We start from the raw sequence: 17,632 nt of genomic DNA on the forward strand, positions 1-17,632 counted from the left end.
GCATTCAGTAAAGCTGGTGTAAAGTCTGAGAATCCAGCACAGTGTGAAAGGCACAGCTATGGAAGCAGGTTCCAGGGTGTGGATTTACAGTTGTCAGGGCATCACACAGGAGCAGCCTCTCTGTGGGCTGTTAACAATGTAAATGTCAGGCAGTGCATGCTGTCACTGTCCCATTCATCTCAGCTCTTGGTGAAAGTGACCCTGGAGTATTTGCTTGTGTGTATAAACTTTGATACATGGGCATACCCAAAGGGAATACTCCTTCCTGCATGAAATATTAGCAATGACATTTAAGCCTATACTTCTTTTCATACATAGCTTGATATTACATCACAGAAAGTAGATATTGAAAAATAGACGTTTATTATTCCTATCTGATCCCCCCCCAGCATATATTTACTAATTTTGCCTGGCTTGCAGTAGTTGGGTGTGTCACAGGTTTCATGCTTTTTTCAATAAATATAATATAAATAAATAAGCAAGAGTTGCTACTTAAAGTGCAAACAAGATGATTTGTTTATTTGATGTAACCTCAGTTGTGAAAAGGTGTCTGTGATTCAGGTGAGGGTAACTGTGATCTCAGCCAAGTTAGATGTCTTTGGTCATTGCATTTGCATCCAACTGCAAAATCCAGTTGAGGCTGTTATTGCAGGTGTCATGATTAATTTTGTGTAGCACTAGTAAGATGTGTGGAAAATGTGGGATAAACCTTATGTCTTCTAAATAAAAGTATTGAATTTTTTTATGATGAAGATACTAATTCTGGAAGTAGTTCTGGTGTGGATATATTCTCTGTCTGTGAGCAACAAAGTGGACAGGGCTGATGGTGTCTTTCTCTGAGCAGTTACCTTGAATCATGGCACGCTAAATGTGAAACACACTTTATTTCATAATTGCTGTTCTGTTAATGAACAAAGCAGTGGATGTTGCTAAAAGTATACACAGGCAAATTAGTAGCTGTAAAACAAAACTCTAGGGTCAGTTCTAGAACAAGAGTAAACAAGTTTAACTTATTTTCTAAGTTTCTATTAAGATAAATCTACTACTTGAGGGTTTTTATAAGAAAATAAGTTTGCTTATATCAGTTTTTAACCTTTATATAATGTTACAGATCCATAGCTACGTATTATGTTTGCAGGTTCCATTTTTTGTCTTTTAATGATTGAATAACATTTTTAGTTATATAAATGTAATATACCTTTAAGTTTTGTAGTGAATGCTGAATGTATTGCTCCAGTAGTCTCTGAATGCAGTTATAACTGTTAAATATATTCTTAACAAACTGTATTCTTCAAAGTAAAATTGAAGAGTACAGAATACAGAAAAATTGAAGAATACAGAAACTAATTTTATTTGTAAAAGTCTCCAAGTATGTGTGTTATCTCTGCAATCCACGCATGCTTTGACATACTGTTATCTCTGGTTCTGTCTCCTGTGTAGCTGCTCCATGGATCTCTGGCAGCAGATGGCTGGACTATAATGCACTGTTAAACAAATAAAACCATTAGGCATGTAATTCTGCCCAGTGAATGACTGTGTGTTTAAAATGGTTTAAAAAAATTAAATAGCAAATGAAGTTCACTTTTGAATTCATTTAATGACATTGGAATAAAATCCAAAGCCCTTTTCAGAATACATAAAACATCTCCTCTTATGTTGTGTTTGTCTCAATTGAAGTCAGTCTTTTTTTATTGCATTATTGCGTCTGGTATAAAATAATCAGTCCTAAATCAGTTTTCTAATAGATGTTTTCTACAAATAATCACTCATTTTACATTTATCTTTGTAGTAAGATTTTTGCTTTTGTAATACTCCAGCACAAAATTATCTATTGCATTAAATGCTCTTTTTTCCTCATTTTCAAATTTGATACAAATGTCTCTAAAATTTTGATTCAACACTAGTGTCATGGCTCTGTAATTAAACTGTTTTTCTATAATTGTCAGCAGCTGAGAGATGCCATTTTGTCTTTTTGTTTTTAGATATGCCAATATTTGGTCTTTGCCCGGCTCATGATGATTTCTATTTGGTGATGTGTAACCACTGTAATCAGGTCGTAAAACCACAGGCATTTCAATCACATTATGGTAAGTGCTTAACTATTTTTAATAATTAAGGGTGAGGTTAAATCAGGATTAAGCCTGGCAATTTTTTTAAAATAGATGGTAAACAGATCATTAAATTATAAAAAATGTCAAAGAACATAACCTGTATTTGATAATTTTATATACATTTTAATGCAGTTACATAAAGATCTGTTTTTTGGTTTTTTGCTTTCTTAAAATGCTGCATAGCTACAGTTCAGTTTCAAAATGACATATCTAGTGTATTTCACAGCCAATATGTGTAGTGTTTGTGTCTCTGTGTGTCATTTCTCTTTGTGTATTTATACGGATTATTTTTACATGGGTTCTGGTACAGTGTGAACTAGAACTGAAAGCTAAACTTACAGCAGAATTTATAAAATGTAGTAAGCTTCCAATAGCCAGTAAGCTTATTTATTTATTTTCAGAATTATCAATTTGTATTTGTTTTACTGGTCCAGTGGTTTAGTATATAAACTATATAAGGAAGCACTTGTTGTGGTGGTTGGCCAGTGTTTAGAGAGGAGTGAGAAAATGTGAAGTGCTGTGCCAGTTCAAGTGCTTGGTTACTTCCTCCAAGCCTGACTGGGGGTGGCTGGCAGTTCTGCTTTTCCATGCTCCTCTCAAGACTAGAAATTAACCTCAAACAGTTTAATGCCAATATTTGAATAGGAGGGTTTTTGGAAATCAGCTTTTTGTTTCTTAAGAAATTAATGAGAAGCTTTCTGACCAACTCCTAATAAACATGATGGACAAAGCATCTGAACTGCTCTTCCTCCCCATGTGTGCATGCATTTGTACACTCTTTTCTCTAGGCCAGTGCCCCTACTGGTTGGCTTGGTGTTTATAGGATACAAGCTGGGTATGAGCAGGGAACCTCTTCCAGAGTTGAGAAAAAGGGATATAACCTTTTGTGCACCTTAACTAATCCAATGCTTTGGCAAGAAAAGATGACTTCTGCTTCCTCGAGACTGGGGAAGGGTCTTACTGGGCTGTGCAGAGGGTGAACTTCTTATCCTTTCTCCCTCTAACTTGGCTTTTTGTTATATTGCCTTATGGATTATATAGCCCTACCCTTGCTGCTGGATCCTGCAGTTGTGTCACACAGTGTGACTCAGAAAATAACCTGAATAGGTTTTGTGCCATAATTCTCAATAGTTTGCTTGTTATTCTGTGGGTGGCTGTACTAATAATTTTTTTTAAACCCACGGTTTTGTGGATATAATTTTCCAGAGCTGTTGGGAGCCAGAAGAAGAAAAGGCCATCTTTTCTTGCTTTTCTTGTTCTGGTTGCTGTAAGCCTTTCCACTAGCCAAGAGCAAGTGTACCCCTTGCCAGTGAGATTCCTCCCATGTCACAATATCAACTTAAGATGTCCAATAACTCCTTCTAAAATATCATATTAAACTGATTCTGATGGCTAAAAATAAATTTATGGGGGAGGACTGGATGATACCAAGTTCTGAGTGATGGCATATTGAATATTCCATCTTGAGGTCAGTAATACTGTAGTGATTGAGAGCTGTGGATAGCTGCAGACACTCAAGGTTGTCTTTATGAAATAAGCAGGTGATTTCCAAACACTGCCTGACAAACAGGTGTCTGGTGGGAAGCAGCATTGTGTTTGTCCCTGTGGACAGGTGGCAGAAGCAGCTCAGGAGCTGAATAGGTGCAGCATTGTCTTGAGCATGGACATGGAAACACGGCATCTTGTAATGCTGCCTGGACTGCTGTTAGACTTGTTATGTGAAGTCAATTCCAGCTCTTTGTTTGCAATTTAAAAGGCACAGAGTGAACAGGGAACTGCAAAATGAAGGTATGGGAAGTATTTTTAAAAGTCGTAATAAATACTAACATAACATTTCCATTCTGTATCATTTTATAGAAGTGTGATCCCTAAATGTGAACATTTCTCTAATACAAGCCTTACATCAGTGGCAGATTCATACTTTAGGAGAAGTGGATAGAAATGATGAGGTTATTCTTAGTGTTTCTTAAGCTTGTTCTGAACAATGAAGAGCCTGGCGTGGGCTGTGGCGTGCAGAGGAAACAGGCGGGGTCATTCTGATGAGAAAAACAGGCTTGGGTGGGGTGAACATCATTAAAGGACCTTAGTTTGCCAATCTAATAGCCTCAGAAAGGTAAGGAGGCTGACTTGGTGATTTTGTGTAGCACTAGCTCTCAAAGCCTTCTATCAGCCTTCCCATTTTATAAATCCTTTCACAGCTGTCCCTTAATTTAGATAATTAAATATGGAAGCTGATAAATATGGCAGGTGATTGATTACCAGACAATGATCTATTTTTTTTAACAGTATAGCTAAGGAGAAGGAAATTGCTGAAGTCCTCAAAACGTGGTTTTAAAAAAAAAAAAAGTGTGTTATCATGATAACAAGGAGGTAAAGCACTCTTTGGATTCACCACAGTCAGTTCACCCTGAATTAAGTTTTTTACTGATTATATGATTTCAGGAATTGAAAAATTTGAAAAGTTGCAGTCCATCAATGTATCTTTCTGTTATGTTCTTAGGATCTTTTATTTTTAAATGTTGCCTGAGAAGTATTAATCTCTTAAAATATTCTATAGCTCCTAGTGATGTGTGTTGCTGTACTTGGTGTTCTTTGAAATTTGTCATGTGAAATTTTGTTTTCTGAAGTAGTAGAATATGCTCTGTTAAAATGTCGCTTTTGTCAAAGGAAAGCTAAACAAACTATTAGTTAAACCTAATGAGCTAATTAATTTCTTCCAAAGCATATTTGTGATAAACTACTTAACTAGGTAGGCTGAAAGTGCTTTGCAAGACATATGCTGGCTTTTTTCTCTGGACCATAAGTAGTCAGAAATAATTTAAATGTAACCTTATTAATTAGAATATATAACCTTTTCAGTAAAATACTTTATTGATACAAATGACAGATTTGTTTATGTAACTGATTCTTTTCTATTTCATGCATTTGACTAGAAGATATACTAATGTAAAATAAAATTCTACTTGTTTAGGCAATCCAAGCATGTGTCTGGGCTATGAATTTCCATTTTAATAATTTATTCAGTGATGTTGATATGTGTACTGTGCTTGATTTGTAAAGCTGTTGTGCATAACACCACGTGCAGGTTTGTTTTTAGAGCAATCCAATATAATGAGATGTCTGAAGTCAGCTTGTCGCATTCCTTCCAGCCTGTGAACAGAAACTGGCCTGCAGGGCAGTGCAGTGGCTTTAGCCCTTGGCTTAGGGTGGCAGCACTGCTGGGGACATGGTGGGGCAGGAGCAAGCCAGCCAAGGAAAAGCTGTTTAAAGACAAATCCTCTGTTCTGTCAGATCACAGCTGTTTTCATTTGGGGGGCCAGGCAAGTGATTGCAGCCCTTTTATTGCTCCTGTTCCTGCTGCTGCTTTGTGAATGGCTGCACTTTCATGGCATCAGCATCTTCCTCAGATGAGTCAAGATCAGTTCAGAGGTGAAAGATGGAAAAAAGATAAAATGTTCAGGCACTGAGTCTTGTGGGTGAAGCACCTGGGATCACTTATTTTGATGACCTATTCCCAGAAAGTGTTTTTCTCCAGGAGTATTTCTCTACACCCTGGGTGATGGTGTGCCAGCTGTCACACTCCTCAGGACAGCGGGATGTGCCTGTCTCCCTTTCATTTCTGTTCTTTCCTCCCCCAAGACATGGTAGATGCAGTTCTTGTGCTGCACCCAAAGATTGCTCTTTGAGGAAGCCATTGTGACAGTTATTTCAGGTTGTTCGTGGAAGCCCTGAAGTGCCGTGGTTTTCAGGCTGTGTGACCTTTTGTTGGCATTTCAGCTGTTCCACAGGTTTATCTCATCTCCCTGTGGTTATCAGCCTCCTGGCTAATGAGAGCTGCTTCTCTGCCCTGGCTGGGCTGCTCTCTGGCTGAGAGCTCAGCAGTGTGAAAGTAGCATCAGCATAGACATGTGTGGGGTTTCTTCCTTCTAACTTTTTTTTTTTTTTTTTTCCCCAGAGGTTTTTTTCCCCCTCTGTGCCTTAGTTTCCATGAATACAAAGTAGGGTTAAACTCTGAGCAATAATGAAGGCTACCTGTAAAACTTACACTGAGAGTGCCTGTGACTCATGTAGTGATTGTGAAAACCATGAATACAGTACATGTTGGAAAGAGATGATGATAGTGTGTTGGGCTGTTGAGTCATTAAAAAGCTATGTAAAGTGTTTTGATTAACTTGCATGGGTTTGGCACAGTGGCAAAGGTGAGCAACCACCGGGAGCTTTGACTGCTGCTGCTGTCCTGAGAGCTGATGGGGAATTGCTTAAACATTCTGGTTTCCAATCAGTGCAGGTTTAAACATGAAGTGCATGAATCAGAAGCAGGGTTACTGTACAGATATGCCCATCATCTGTTGTGGTTTCTAGGAAGTTGTGGAATTGGAATAGAGCATCACACAACCTTTTACTTGGAGGGCAGATCCTGGCAGTAGAGAAAGAGATGTTTGCTGGTTACTTGGGTCCATCCTCCGAGTCATTTTGAGGTCTTTAGTGATTCTCCTTCATCTGATTGTGTTACCGAGGTCCTTCCTCCCCCAGCCAGGGCCCACACCCACCTTTCATTTACAGGCCTCCACTTCAAGAGTCCTAAAGGGTTTTTTTTGTGTTGGTGTTAAGTGTCTGGATTCAGAGAGAACACGTGATACTTGTGATTTTAATTGAGAAAAATGACCTGTTAACTATCTCTGTTGGTGTGCTGATGTATTTTGGATGTGTATAATACATAACTTAAGTATTACAGTCCCTGCAGTGTTAAATGTTTGGGTTCTTCTCACACCATGAATTGAGTATAAATTTGTCCTACTGTGTTTTTGTTAAATTTGGCAGCAGCTAATTGTTCTGAAAAATCTGTCAATATTTAATGTTTTTAAGTTGTTGTGCATGTATTGCGTGTTTAAAGTAGAATAAGAGATCATGTTTAGCATGAATTCATGGATTACAAAGTCAAAGTGTCTGTACAAGGCAGCATTTGAAGCTGATAAGAAAAGAAAGGAATGTACTGAATCTTGTTCCAAAGCCATTGGACCTGAGGACTGGGTTGTTGTTGCTTGGTTTTTAGGTTGGTTTGGGATATTTTTTTTGAGTGTGTGGTTTTTTTTCTCGTGGGAGATAGGATGAGCTCAAGCACATTTTGGAGGGATAAGTCTTCATTGTGGCCTGCATACTTTTGACAGCAAACAATTTGTTTCAGTAATTAATGTCCACTGTTCACTGAAGTCTTTTTAAAGCAGTGTGAAAAGGTTTTTTATAAATTGTAAGAATTTTCTTGGGTATCAGTGATCTTCTACAGAAGTGTAACAGCCAAAATAAACCTGAATATTCTGTGGTGTGTCACAGCTGTGCTGGAGCAATCTGCCAAGCATATTGCCAAACATGCACAGGTGGCATTTGGCATATTATGGCTCCAGTTAATGTATATGTTTTGACAAATTATCATTATCAGCTTCTGTTTAAATGCACAGTCCTCCACACAGTCCAAGTTGCAGCAGCTGGATCTTAATCTGTGGGTCCAGCAACAACTAGTTTAATTTCTTAGTAGAAATTTGTGAAATTCTGTAGCTTTTGCAAGAATTGTCTTGGCAAATAGCAGGGAACGTGATCAGAGGTCAGCACAGGATTTGTTTCAGAAGGAAAAGTTTCAGCTGGCTATTTAGTCATTTTTAAATAATGCATCATTAAATAAGAAATTATTATAATGTGGAAAGAAACTCTGTAAACATATTTTGAGCTTTGAAATGTGCACCCCAAGCCCTTAGCTGAATACCAAATGTGCCATGCAGATTTTACAGAGCGGTGGAGTTCGGTGCTGTGGTTACTTCTATCATCACAGACTGTTCACATGCAGAAGATTATTTTTGTACACAGAATGGCTGTGGTCTTTGTTTATTGCATGAAAGCACAGGGAGTCTGCTGGAGAAGCTGATGGCAGTTTTCTAGTACAACTTCCTCCTTTTTGTGGGTACATGAGTTTGTCAAGCTCTGGTTGAAGACAAAGCAATTTTTAAGTATCAGCTAAGAAAAAAGGTGATGTTCAGCTTCAAATTTAGGAGATAGTGATTATTCAGTTTACTGCTTACCATGTAACTCATGTTAGTCTCTTGACAGCACTGTGTGTGCTAAAATACTGCACACTTCAAGTGCTTGGTGTGCTTTAGGCTCTTCTTACCTTTGGTTAATGTGAAATTAATTTTATGCTGTTCTGCCATAGCAGAAGACCAAAAGGATGCAAAAATCCTTTTGGTTTAATATTGGCTGAAGAGACAGTATAGTTTTTCTATTCCATTCTTACTGAAATGCTAAAATATTTAAAACTAGACTAACATACAAAATTATGCAAGGGTTCCATGAGAACCCTGCTCCTTTATAGTGATCTCCTTGCTGGATATTTGTTTGGACACTGGGACTGACTGCTCTCTTTTCAAAACAAATGGTGATGGGGAAGAACAAGTGGAAAGAAAGAACGAAAAACAAGTCTTTATCTTTGTGGGAAAAGAAAAAGCAGTGCCATGTTCACTATCCCAGAAACAGGAGTTCAGCAAGAGGGAGAAAGCATGTTGATCAATAGGTTGAAATAAGATCTAAAGAGAACAAGTAATTCCAATAGAAAGTTGTTATTGAGTGTAAATGACTACAGTTTCACTTTGAGGGTAGCCAGGTGGGATAGTTGCATCAGGTCTGCAATTAAAAATTACTTGTTTAGTGACAAAAAAATGACAATGAGAGGACTTAACCGATCTAGAATTAAAGTTGAGTTTCATCACTCAGAACTCATTTTGTGAGAGGAAATGGCACGAACAGGACACAGCTCTCCCAGCCATCATTCCTGACTTTCTGCAGGGTCAGGGAAGGCCACTCTGCATCAGCTTACATGATCCACATCCTTGGAAGGTTTCCTTCTCAGCTAAAAGGGTTCTTTCTGCCGCCTAGGCCACTCCTCCAGGCTGGAGCTCAGCCAGGGGAGGTGGCACACACTGAGGGCAGGCCATGGGCACGCAGGCTCTGGCACACTGCCCCAAGCTGGGTGCAGGAGAACGGAGCTGCAACCTGTGTAAGAGCTGGGGAGGCGGAAGGAGCCTGAGTTGAAGTAAAAAACAAAGACTAATTTCTGCTCTTCTGGAGAGATGGGAATGTGTCAGAGCCATGGAGATACAGACTTGGGGTTGGAGGGTGGGGTTAGTAGTAGTTTAATTTCAAAAGCTAACCACATGCAGATGAATTATTTATAAGGACTTTCTCATTTGTTTTTTGGGCAGAAGTGTGTTCTCATGAACTGTGTAGATTATTCCAAGAACTGCAAACCTCAGTGAATACCACAGCGCTTTGTGATTCCAGGGAGGAGTATTCTGGGAAGCTTGTAAAAGTGTTTTGAGTATTGAACTGTCATGAAGAAAATAATTTTTGGTTGGTTTTTTGCCTTCCCCCTCCCCATGGAAGTACATAGTTTCCAGTTGCACAGACTGTACCCTCTCATCCCAGCATCTGACTCTTGAACAACTGCTGTGTTTGGGATGGTCTCTTTTTCTCTGCAAGCACAACCTCACAGGTCAGATAGGAAATCCCATCAGTAACCATCATTTACACTGCTTCTTGTGAAGGTTCCAGTGCACCCAGTACAGCTGGCTCTGCAGTAGCTGCCTGGGGCAGTGGTGCCCAGCTTTGGCCGGGCTGCCTCAGCACAGCTGGAATTAAGTGGTTTGCAGTCTGTGTGTGTGTGTGTGTGTCCGAGGAGGGGAAAGAGAGGACACTGGGGAATAGCTAAAAAGGGAAATGTAAAACAAAGTACTTGAGTCAAAGACATGTAAAAAGAAAGAGATGAAGACAATAAGGAGGAAGCAAAATAAGGAAGGTAGGACAAAATTACCTTGAAGGAGGGAGAATGAAGTAGGTACAGTGCTGGTTTTATTGCTCTGTAACAAGGGATAAAATTGGTAGAAAGGAGGAGAGGCTAAACAGGGCAAAACAAACAAAAGCTTTTTCACAAGTTTTTCCTCTCTCAATGTTTTGGCAGCAATACTATTAAAGTGGTTTGTGTAATGCTGTGATGTTCTTGGATTTTGCACATTTTGGTGGGGGGTGAGGGCAACAAGAATGTGTCCTGCTTGAGACAGATCTGGCTTTATCAGGCACTGAGCATCAAGGGAAGAGATGGATGCATGCATGTGTGTGCACCTAGTAATAGTTAATCTTTTAGTTTCTTTTGCATTGCCTTTACTGTTTCTGTTTGGACTTCTTAATGTTATTCGACAATTCTCATTTTCCATACTGTGAATAATATTTTTTAGACAGCAGGATGTATGTGTAGCCTTCAGCAGCTTTTGCTATTAGAAGAATGGCCCCCAGGGAAGATGAGGTGTGGTGTACTAGGTGGAAAAAAGTTATCCATGCTGGACCAACATAAAAACAATGTTTTGCAGGAACTTCAACTGCTACCTCTGGAAAAATAGGCAGCACTTTAAAATCTACATTCTCACCTACAGCAATAGTGCACTGGATGGTAACCAGGCATTAGGCATGAGTCAAGCTTTCAGAAAGACTTGGGATGATATTTTTTTTACCAAATTAAAACAAATCTATAACATTTTGGTTTAGACACAGCTAAAAAGTAGCTGCTCCTTACTTTACTTGGGCATTATGTCAAGTAGTTTTCACCTGTTATTTATTTGTTTTGATCCCCAGTTTGCTGGCTTTTTAAAAAGAAACATGATACTGCCTTGAGAGTTTTTGTCTTCGAAGCAATATGATACACTTAAAAACTAACATATGATACACTTTAAGTCTAGAAACTGTGTTTTTAAGATATAAGCAGAAGAGGGAGTGTATAACACCTTCTGTACAATGAAACCTGTAAGTTTATTGATGAAGAGCAATCAATAACCACATGGCTCTTTTAAAAGTTATTTATTAACTGCAGGGTCAAATTCACTTTCAAAATAACACAATTAATGCCACCTTTTTAAGCTTCTCATTAGACTTAATTCAGTTTAACATTAAATAATTATATCCAAGTAATGTAAATGGCCTGGAAGGCAATTCAGATTTCTAAGTGGTGTGTTGAGTCTACTGTAATTCAAACAGCTTTTCAGTATCAGTCTTTGATTAGCTCTTGCATTATCCAACTCTGTGAGAGCTCCGTAACAATATGGATCAATTAAAATATCTTTTTTAAATGTAGAAAATTAACAGGAATAGATAAATATTATATGTAACTTTATGTAAGTTTGTGATATTATTGTCTAATTAGGTCATCATTAGCTACCTCAGGCAGTAGCAGCCAAAATACTTCCAAACCTTATTATCTCCTATTGATGAAACAAATATGTAATGTAGTGTTTGTATTGAAAATAATTATTTTTACTCTAACTTGTGTATATATTCCTGCAGTTGTTGTGCATTTGGGAAGCAGGTTAATCTTTTCAACAGTAACAAAAAAATGTAGGAAAAACATTTGTCCTTATGCAAGTTCTGCTGTGTCAGAGGCCACAAGGCAGCAATCCTGTTTTGTTTCACCAAGTTGCATTAGAAAAAGAAGGACCACTGTCAAGAGACTCTTGTCCTATTTTCTGTTCTCTCTTCCCCTGATAACAAGTTGCCCAGGTTGGTATGACACTCTCCCTCTGCACTGCTTTGTAAAGGATGCAATTAGACCAGGCTCCTGCAGGGTTGAAGCAGTTCCTACATAACTGAGTTTTTCCTTGTTGTTTGGCAAGATTGTCACAAAATCTCTAATTCACAATTCTGTATGAAGTAGCTTTCCAAAAGGAAGTGTTTTCTTTTCTTACATTTTCACCGCACAGGATTTTCTCCCTCTGCTAGGCCAGGAGTGGTTTTGTGCTGTATCCTCCCTGTCTGACCCTGCTGGTTGCAAAGAACCTGTTTGTCATGTCTGGCTCTTGGAAAAGCCCTGGTTTCTGTGGAGCATTGTGGTGAATTCTGTGCATTAGGGAGAAGGTGTGCCCCTTTCAGGGCACCCTTCCACCTTTGAGGCTAAAACTTTCCGATGTTTGTAGATTATCTGTAGAGCTGGGTTGGAGCTGTCATTTTTGTGTGATGTACACTGGGAGTTTTAAGAGCTGTTCATCACTGTGTGATGGTACATATGGTACTCACATGGAATTCATGGCTCTTCTCCTTGCTAAGAGGAAAATTGGCTGTGTTTCTTTTGTTACTGCATGGCTGAAGTTGTCACCTGAGTTCTTAAACATTTTAGTTTTCTACTGTATTAGGGTGGGCTTCATGAAGTAATTGTTTTTAGTTCTTTCACTTTTCTAGAGTATAATGAGAAGCCCTGTGGTACTCTGTAAAAGCTCTGGCCCTGCTCATCATTGGCATGGGACTAGCCAGCACTCATTTTCCTCAGTTTCCTTTTGGCTTGCAGCCTCTGGCAAGCCACATGTAACCATGTATATGCCTGGAAAGATTCCACACTGGCTCTCTGCTGGCCTCTAAGGTCAGAGGAAAGGTTTTAAAACTGCCACAGTTCAGTCCCCTCCCATCACAGTGACATGTACTATTTGACCAAAGGTCACTGTGTGGGTCACGAAGCAATCCACCAGCTACCTTCTAAAAATACCTGGGACTGCTTTAATAGCCACAGAAATTATATAAACTTATACATGTGTGTGGTATTGCAAGGCTTGATGCTCACATCTTGCTTGCCACAGACTGAGAAGGACACCTAGGAACTGGTCAGTGCCAAGTTTGTATCTCTGTAGGATTTGTCTCTGTTCAGACTGAGGATGGGCACTGACCTTTAGGGCCATGCTTATCTTATTTTTCTTTGATTACAAGAACATATCTAGGAAGACTGGAGTTGGCAGATAGTTAGGATGTGGTGAAAGCCCTGCAGAGCTCCTGGAGTGTTTGCTATTTCCTCTGCCCTGTCCCAGTTGTCCAGGTGGCAGAGATTCACAATAGCTGTGGCTGTACACTTGAAATCTAATGGACTCGATGTCCTTTCCTAATTTTAGTCCCTGGAAATGACATAATTCTGTATAGAAACCTTTATTCTATGTGTGCACATGTGCTGCATGAGTAGCAGTTATATTTTGGTTTTCTGGTGTAAACAAGCATGTTGTGTAAGTGTAGTTGATACTAAGGCATAAAATGCTGTCACTTGATTGTGCACCAACAAGCCTGTCAAGTTGTTCCTCTGTACTCAGTCATCTATTTTATTTTGGACTTGCTCCAGTTTTCTGAAACCTGAGGAACTTCTAAACTTGCTCACTTGGAAAAGAAAACATCAAACCCAGTAATCTTGCCCAATATATTTGTTTTGTTCTGCAGTATGTAAAACACTCCAGCTGCTAGTGAAAAAAATCCACGTATTTCAGAATCCATTGCCTTGTGGTTCTAGAGGTTCTGGGAATTTGATTCATGCTGGTACTTCAGAGTACTCTTTTCCAAAAACAAGGCAGTAGCTCTATTTTTTTGTGATTTTGCTGTTCTTTTGCTAAGGCTGGCTGTGTGGTGTCATGTAGCAAATTGAGGGGTTCTTTCCATGCACCCCCTCTAGGAGCAAAGTTGATTTTCTAAGTAACCACACTGGAGTGCTCAATTGATCAACTTTAAGATGTTTGATGTTGGCTCAAAGCCCATTATTCTCTTCCTTCCAGGAAGAATAATAATAGTAGCCAGTAACCAAACAATCTCTTTAAAGCAAAATATTTACAAGAAAATCATCTTAGACATAATAAATGTAAACATAAGCAGGCTGCAGTGTAAGGAAGCCCAGCTTATGCACTGTTGATATCAATCAGATGAAATTCCTTGGAAGTCCGATTTTTTCTATGTACCCCTCAAAGCTTCTAGGAACTGGCAAACTTATCATTACTGCAGCTCACAACCCAGTTGGTTTTTGTGCCCAGTTCTTAGGCCTGCAGCCCTGTCCCTGGGATCAAGTCACAGTTTAATTCTCGCTAGTCCTCGCTCAGTTCACTGCCAGCTTTGGCACAAGCAGGCATTTGGTCTGTGACACTGTCAGGCCTTTGAGAGGATGGCTCTGCTCTTTGTTGTGGACAGAGCAGATGGTGCAGAGGCTCAGACTGAGTGGTCAGGACTGGGGAGAGGGCAGGAATGCTTTTTGCCTGTGGCAGTATTAGCTCGCACCAGCCAGTTTAAAGTGGTTGTGAAACCGGTGCCTGAGTTTGCTGAATTTTGAGAAAGGATAAGTGAGTCTTAATATGTGGTGAAGACAGTGAAGCCTGGTTGTCTGTGGCTTTGTCCTGTGTGTTTTGCCATCACTCTCCCATTGCAGCACCTTCTGCTCTGTGCACAGACAGAGCTTCAGGTTTCAGAGCTTCGTGTTTTGCCTTTTTTTTTTGTTTGTTGGCCAATTTAATAAGTGCACGACTGGGCTGGAATGTGCTCATGGTGTCCAGCCAGCAAAGATCTTCCTGCTTTCCTTGTGTACCAGTACCAAGAAGTCCTACCTTTGCTGTCTGAATGCTGCTTTTATTGTTAATGATAAACACCAGTATCTTCAGAACATCTCCCAGCAGGGGGTGGGAGGGCACTGTCTCAAATCCAGCTCTTCAGTTTTACTACAATCGGCCTAATTTTGAAATACAGAACACTGTAATGTAGACATATGGAAGGAGATGTGATAGACCTGCATTTATCTCAGTTTACAAAACCAGACAAGAAATGTAATGCAAGTAAAAGATTGGCTGGAAAATTTTTATTCTTAAAACGACTTTTCTTGGCAATGCAAAACACACAGGATACTTCAACTTTTGGATTCTCTCCACTCCCCCAGTTTTATTCTTGTTTGTTTGTTTTCAGTTCCTTGACATTCTGCAGTACTCATTCATAAAAGGGAGCTACTGTATGTGTGTGTGTAGTGATAGCATCATGAATTATATAAATACCTTTTTGTGTTTCATGTGTTCAGTGAGAAAATAAAATAAAGAGGGGGTTGATGCTGTTCTTTATCTGGAGTGGTAGGAAGCAAACTTTCTTCCATTGCAATGGTTTTGGCACAGTTCAAGTTGTTCTTCTTGGGTGATTGTGTAACTCCAAAGAAATTGGGTTCTGTGCAGTGATTGATATCAAACTGCTTCTCTCCCTCCTGCACTGTCCTGATGCCAGAGCAGGAGTCTCCTCTCTGCAGCCTCGTTCCCTGCGTGTGCAGGTGGGTGTTCTTTGTGTATGGATCTGCACAGTGCATTATCACAGCTTGCAGGGCTAATTTTAGCCTTCTGAACTCAGGTATTAACTGATGGTATGAGTGTTTATATTGAATCTAATGCTGTTGATGCTTTGGGGATTTTTTTTTCAATGGCTTCAAGTACTGTTGATAGAAAATAAAACCTCTTGCAATATTTAGTACCAGGAAAAGAACTTACTAATTTCATTGCCTTACATAATGGGTTGCTTTTACTACGTTAAGTAAAATTACTTTTGCATTTGTCACAGTACACTGGCAGCACATGATTTCACTGTGCCACACGCACAATCCATCTCAAGGTGAAACTTTGTGAGTATTTACTGCTCAGTGTTACTCAGAAGCCTTTAGACATTGGAAAATAGTAGGTAAAAATGCCTGGATCGAGGCAGTTGGCATATAAACTCCTGCTATAGCATAAGCAGGCAAAAAAATCCCATTGTATTCTCTGTGCCATTGTGTGCCTTCCCATGGGCCCAGGCTGCTCTCTCCCCGTGTGAGTGTCCCGTCATGCCTCTCCCTTCCATTCCAGCTCCTCCCTTGATGCCCAGCTGCTGGGGTTTCTTAGCAGTTGGGTTCTTTGTCCTCACTCTTACCCAGAAGGAAGACAGCTTTCTGCATTGTTCCATGTGGGAATTACATTGCCTGGTCTTGGTCAGTTTATTTGTGGAACAAGCAACAAAATAAAACTTACTTGCCCTCTTGTCCCAAAAATAAGAATGAGCCAAATCAAAGACTAAGAATTCTAGTTTCTAACAAATACATCAGTGCTGGTTCCCCACATAGTATTTTGAAGTCAAGAATTTTGTGAACCACTAAAATCTGTTGGAGACTTACCCAGTTTTAATTATGGGTGTGAAGTAGAGGGGTGTATGGTAGAAACAAATCCTTTAAAAACACACATGCCTCTGGTACTAATTTTAGTGGTGGAAGGAGTAGTGTTTTAAAAACAGCATAATCCAAGGAAATGTCTTTGTATTTCTCAGTTGTCATTAACAATTAATGGTAGGTGACATGAGCTGTCAGCTTCTTGAAATTGGTAGCCACAGAGGAGCTGGTTGTTGTCTAGTATTCTGAGTGCATAAACATGGGAATGGTAGTATTTAGTATCTGTGATTTAGGATTTAGTATTCATTTCTCAGCTTGGTAATAGGAGCAGTAACCTCCAGGTTTCTGCAAGTTTCTTTAAATTAAAAAAAAAACCCCAACCCTAACAAAGCCCAGTCTGCTGAAATGGTACTCCCTTCTTCTGTTTAAACCTTCTTAATGATGAAAAGTAGTATTATAACACACTAATGCTAATACACAAAGGTGTTTGTACAAGCCAGCTGCCTCTCTTCTTGGCAAACTTAGTGAAAAAGTAATTTGCTTGGTTTTAAAAATGAATTTGTGTGTAATTTGATAAGTGAAGGAAGACCAAAAAAATCAGCTTTGATTATGGTTACTTAAAATAAGAGCAAAAGCCACAAACTGTTTTTTCCTATTCCTTTTGTCAGCAGATATGCTGTAATTTTTATAAGTGATTACTTAGGAAATTATCCAGAAATTAATCATTTGGTGAAAATTAGATTTTACTGTCCATGCTTTGGGTGGAAATCAGACCCTGACAGTCAGACCTCAGAGCATGGAGACTTGGGATGTGGCGACCCCTCTGGAAGTTCAGGCCAGTAAATAATGGAGTGAATTTTTGCTGCTGGAAAAGCACAGCAGGAGTCTCTGCCAGGGTGCAGGGACTGTGTCTCTCGGAGCAGGGGTACCCCAGGGAGCTGCAGCTCTGGGGGTGCTGGGTGTCCCCAGGGTGGCTGGTGGACAGGCACGTTTCTGGACAATTTGTCCTGGAGCTGCTGGCAAGGCCTGGCAGCTCTCGGTGGGAATCACAGGAGCATCCACAGAGCCTGGGCCTGACCGGTGCCAATGCCACCCCCAGAGTGGCTTGCAGCAGGTTTGCGGGTGAAGCCGGGGCTGGGCAGAGGTCTGGGGGCACTGGTGGCTGCGGGGTGCCTGAGGCCAGCCCGCAGCTCCCGTGGCCAGCGGGTGCCCATGGCCGGCCCGGAGCTCCCGATGCCAGGGGGTGCCTGTGGCCGGCCCAGAGCTCCTGACGCCAGCCCGGAGCTCCCGATGCCAGGGGGTGCCCGAGGCCAGCCTGCAGCTCCCGAGGCCGCGGGGTACCCGAGGCCGGCCCGGAGCTCCCATGGTCGGTCTGGAGCTCCCGAGGCCGCGGGGTGCCCAAGGCCGGCCCGGAGCTCCCATGGCCAGCCCGGATGTGTCCGGTGGGGCTGCCTGCAGAGCCGCGGGCCTTGGCGAGCTCTATGCACGGCGTGGAAAATCCCACAGCGAGGGATTAAACACTGCAAGCGGCCCCGTG

The 17,632-nt window shown here is 40.5% G+C and overlaps 1 protein-coding gene across 1 annotated transcript in view; it reads left to right on the forward strand.

The window, feature by feature from the left end:
* The window catches only part of ATXN7 (ataxin 7), a 60,594-nt gene that overhangs the window by 22,107 nt on the left and 20,855 nt on the right, over positions 1-17,632 (forward strand). The window contains exon 4 of the mRNA XM_058812999.1: positions 1,983-2,087. Within this exon, the coding sequence (XP_058668982.1) occupies positions 1,983-2,087 (105 nt within the window). The remainder of the gene's footprint in view (positions 1-1,982; positions 2,088-17,632) is intronic.

This window comes from Ammospiza caudacuta, chromosome 12 (genome assembly GCF_027887145.1).
Source record: "Ammospiza caudacuta isolate bAmmCau1 chromosome 12, bAmmCau1.pri, whole genome shotgun sequence".
NCBI classification, from domain to species: domain Eukaryota; kingdom Metazoa; phylum Chordata; class Aves; order Passeriformes; family Passerellidae; genus Ammospiza; species Ammospiza caudacuta.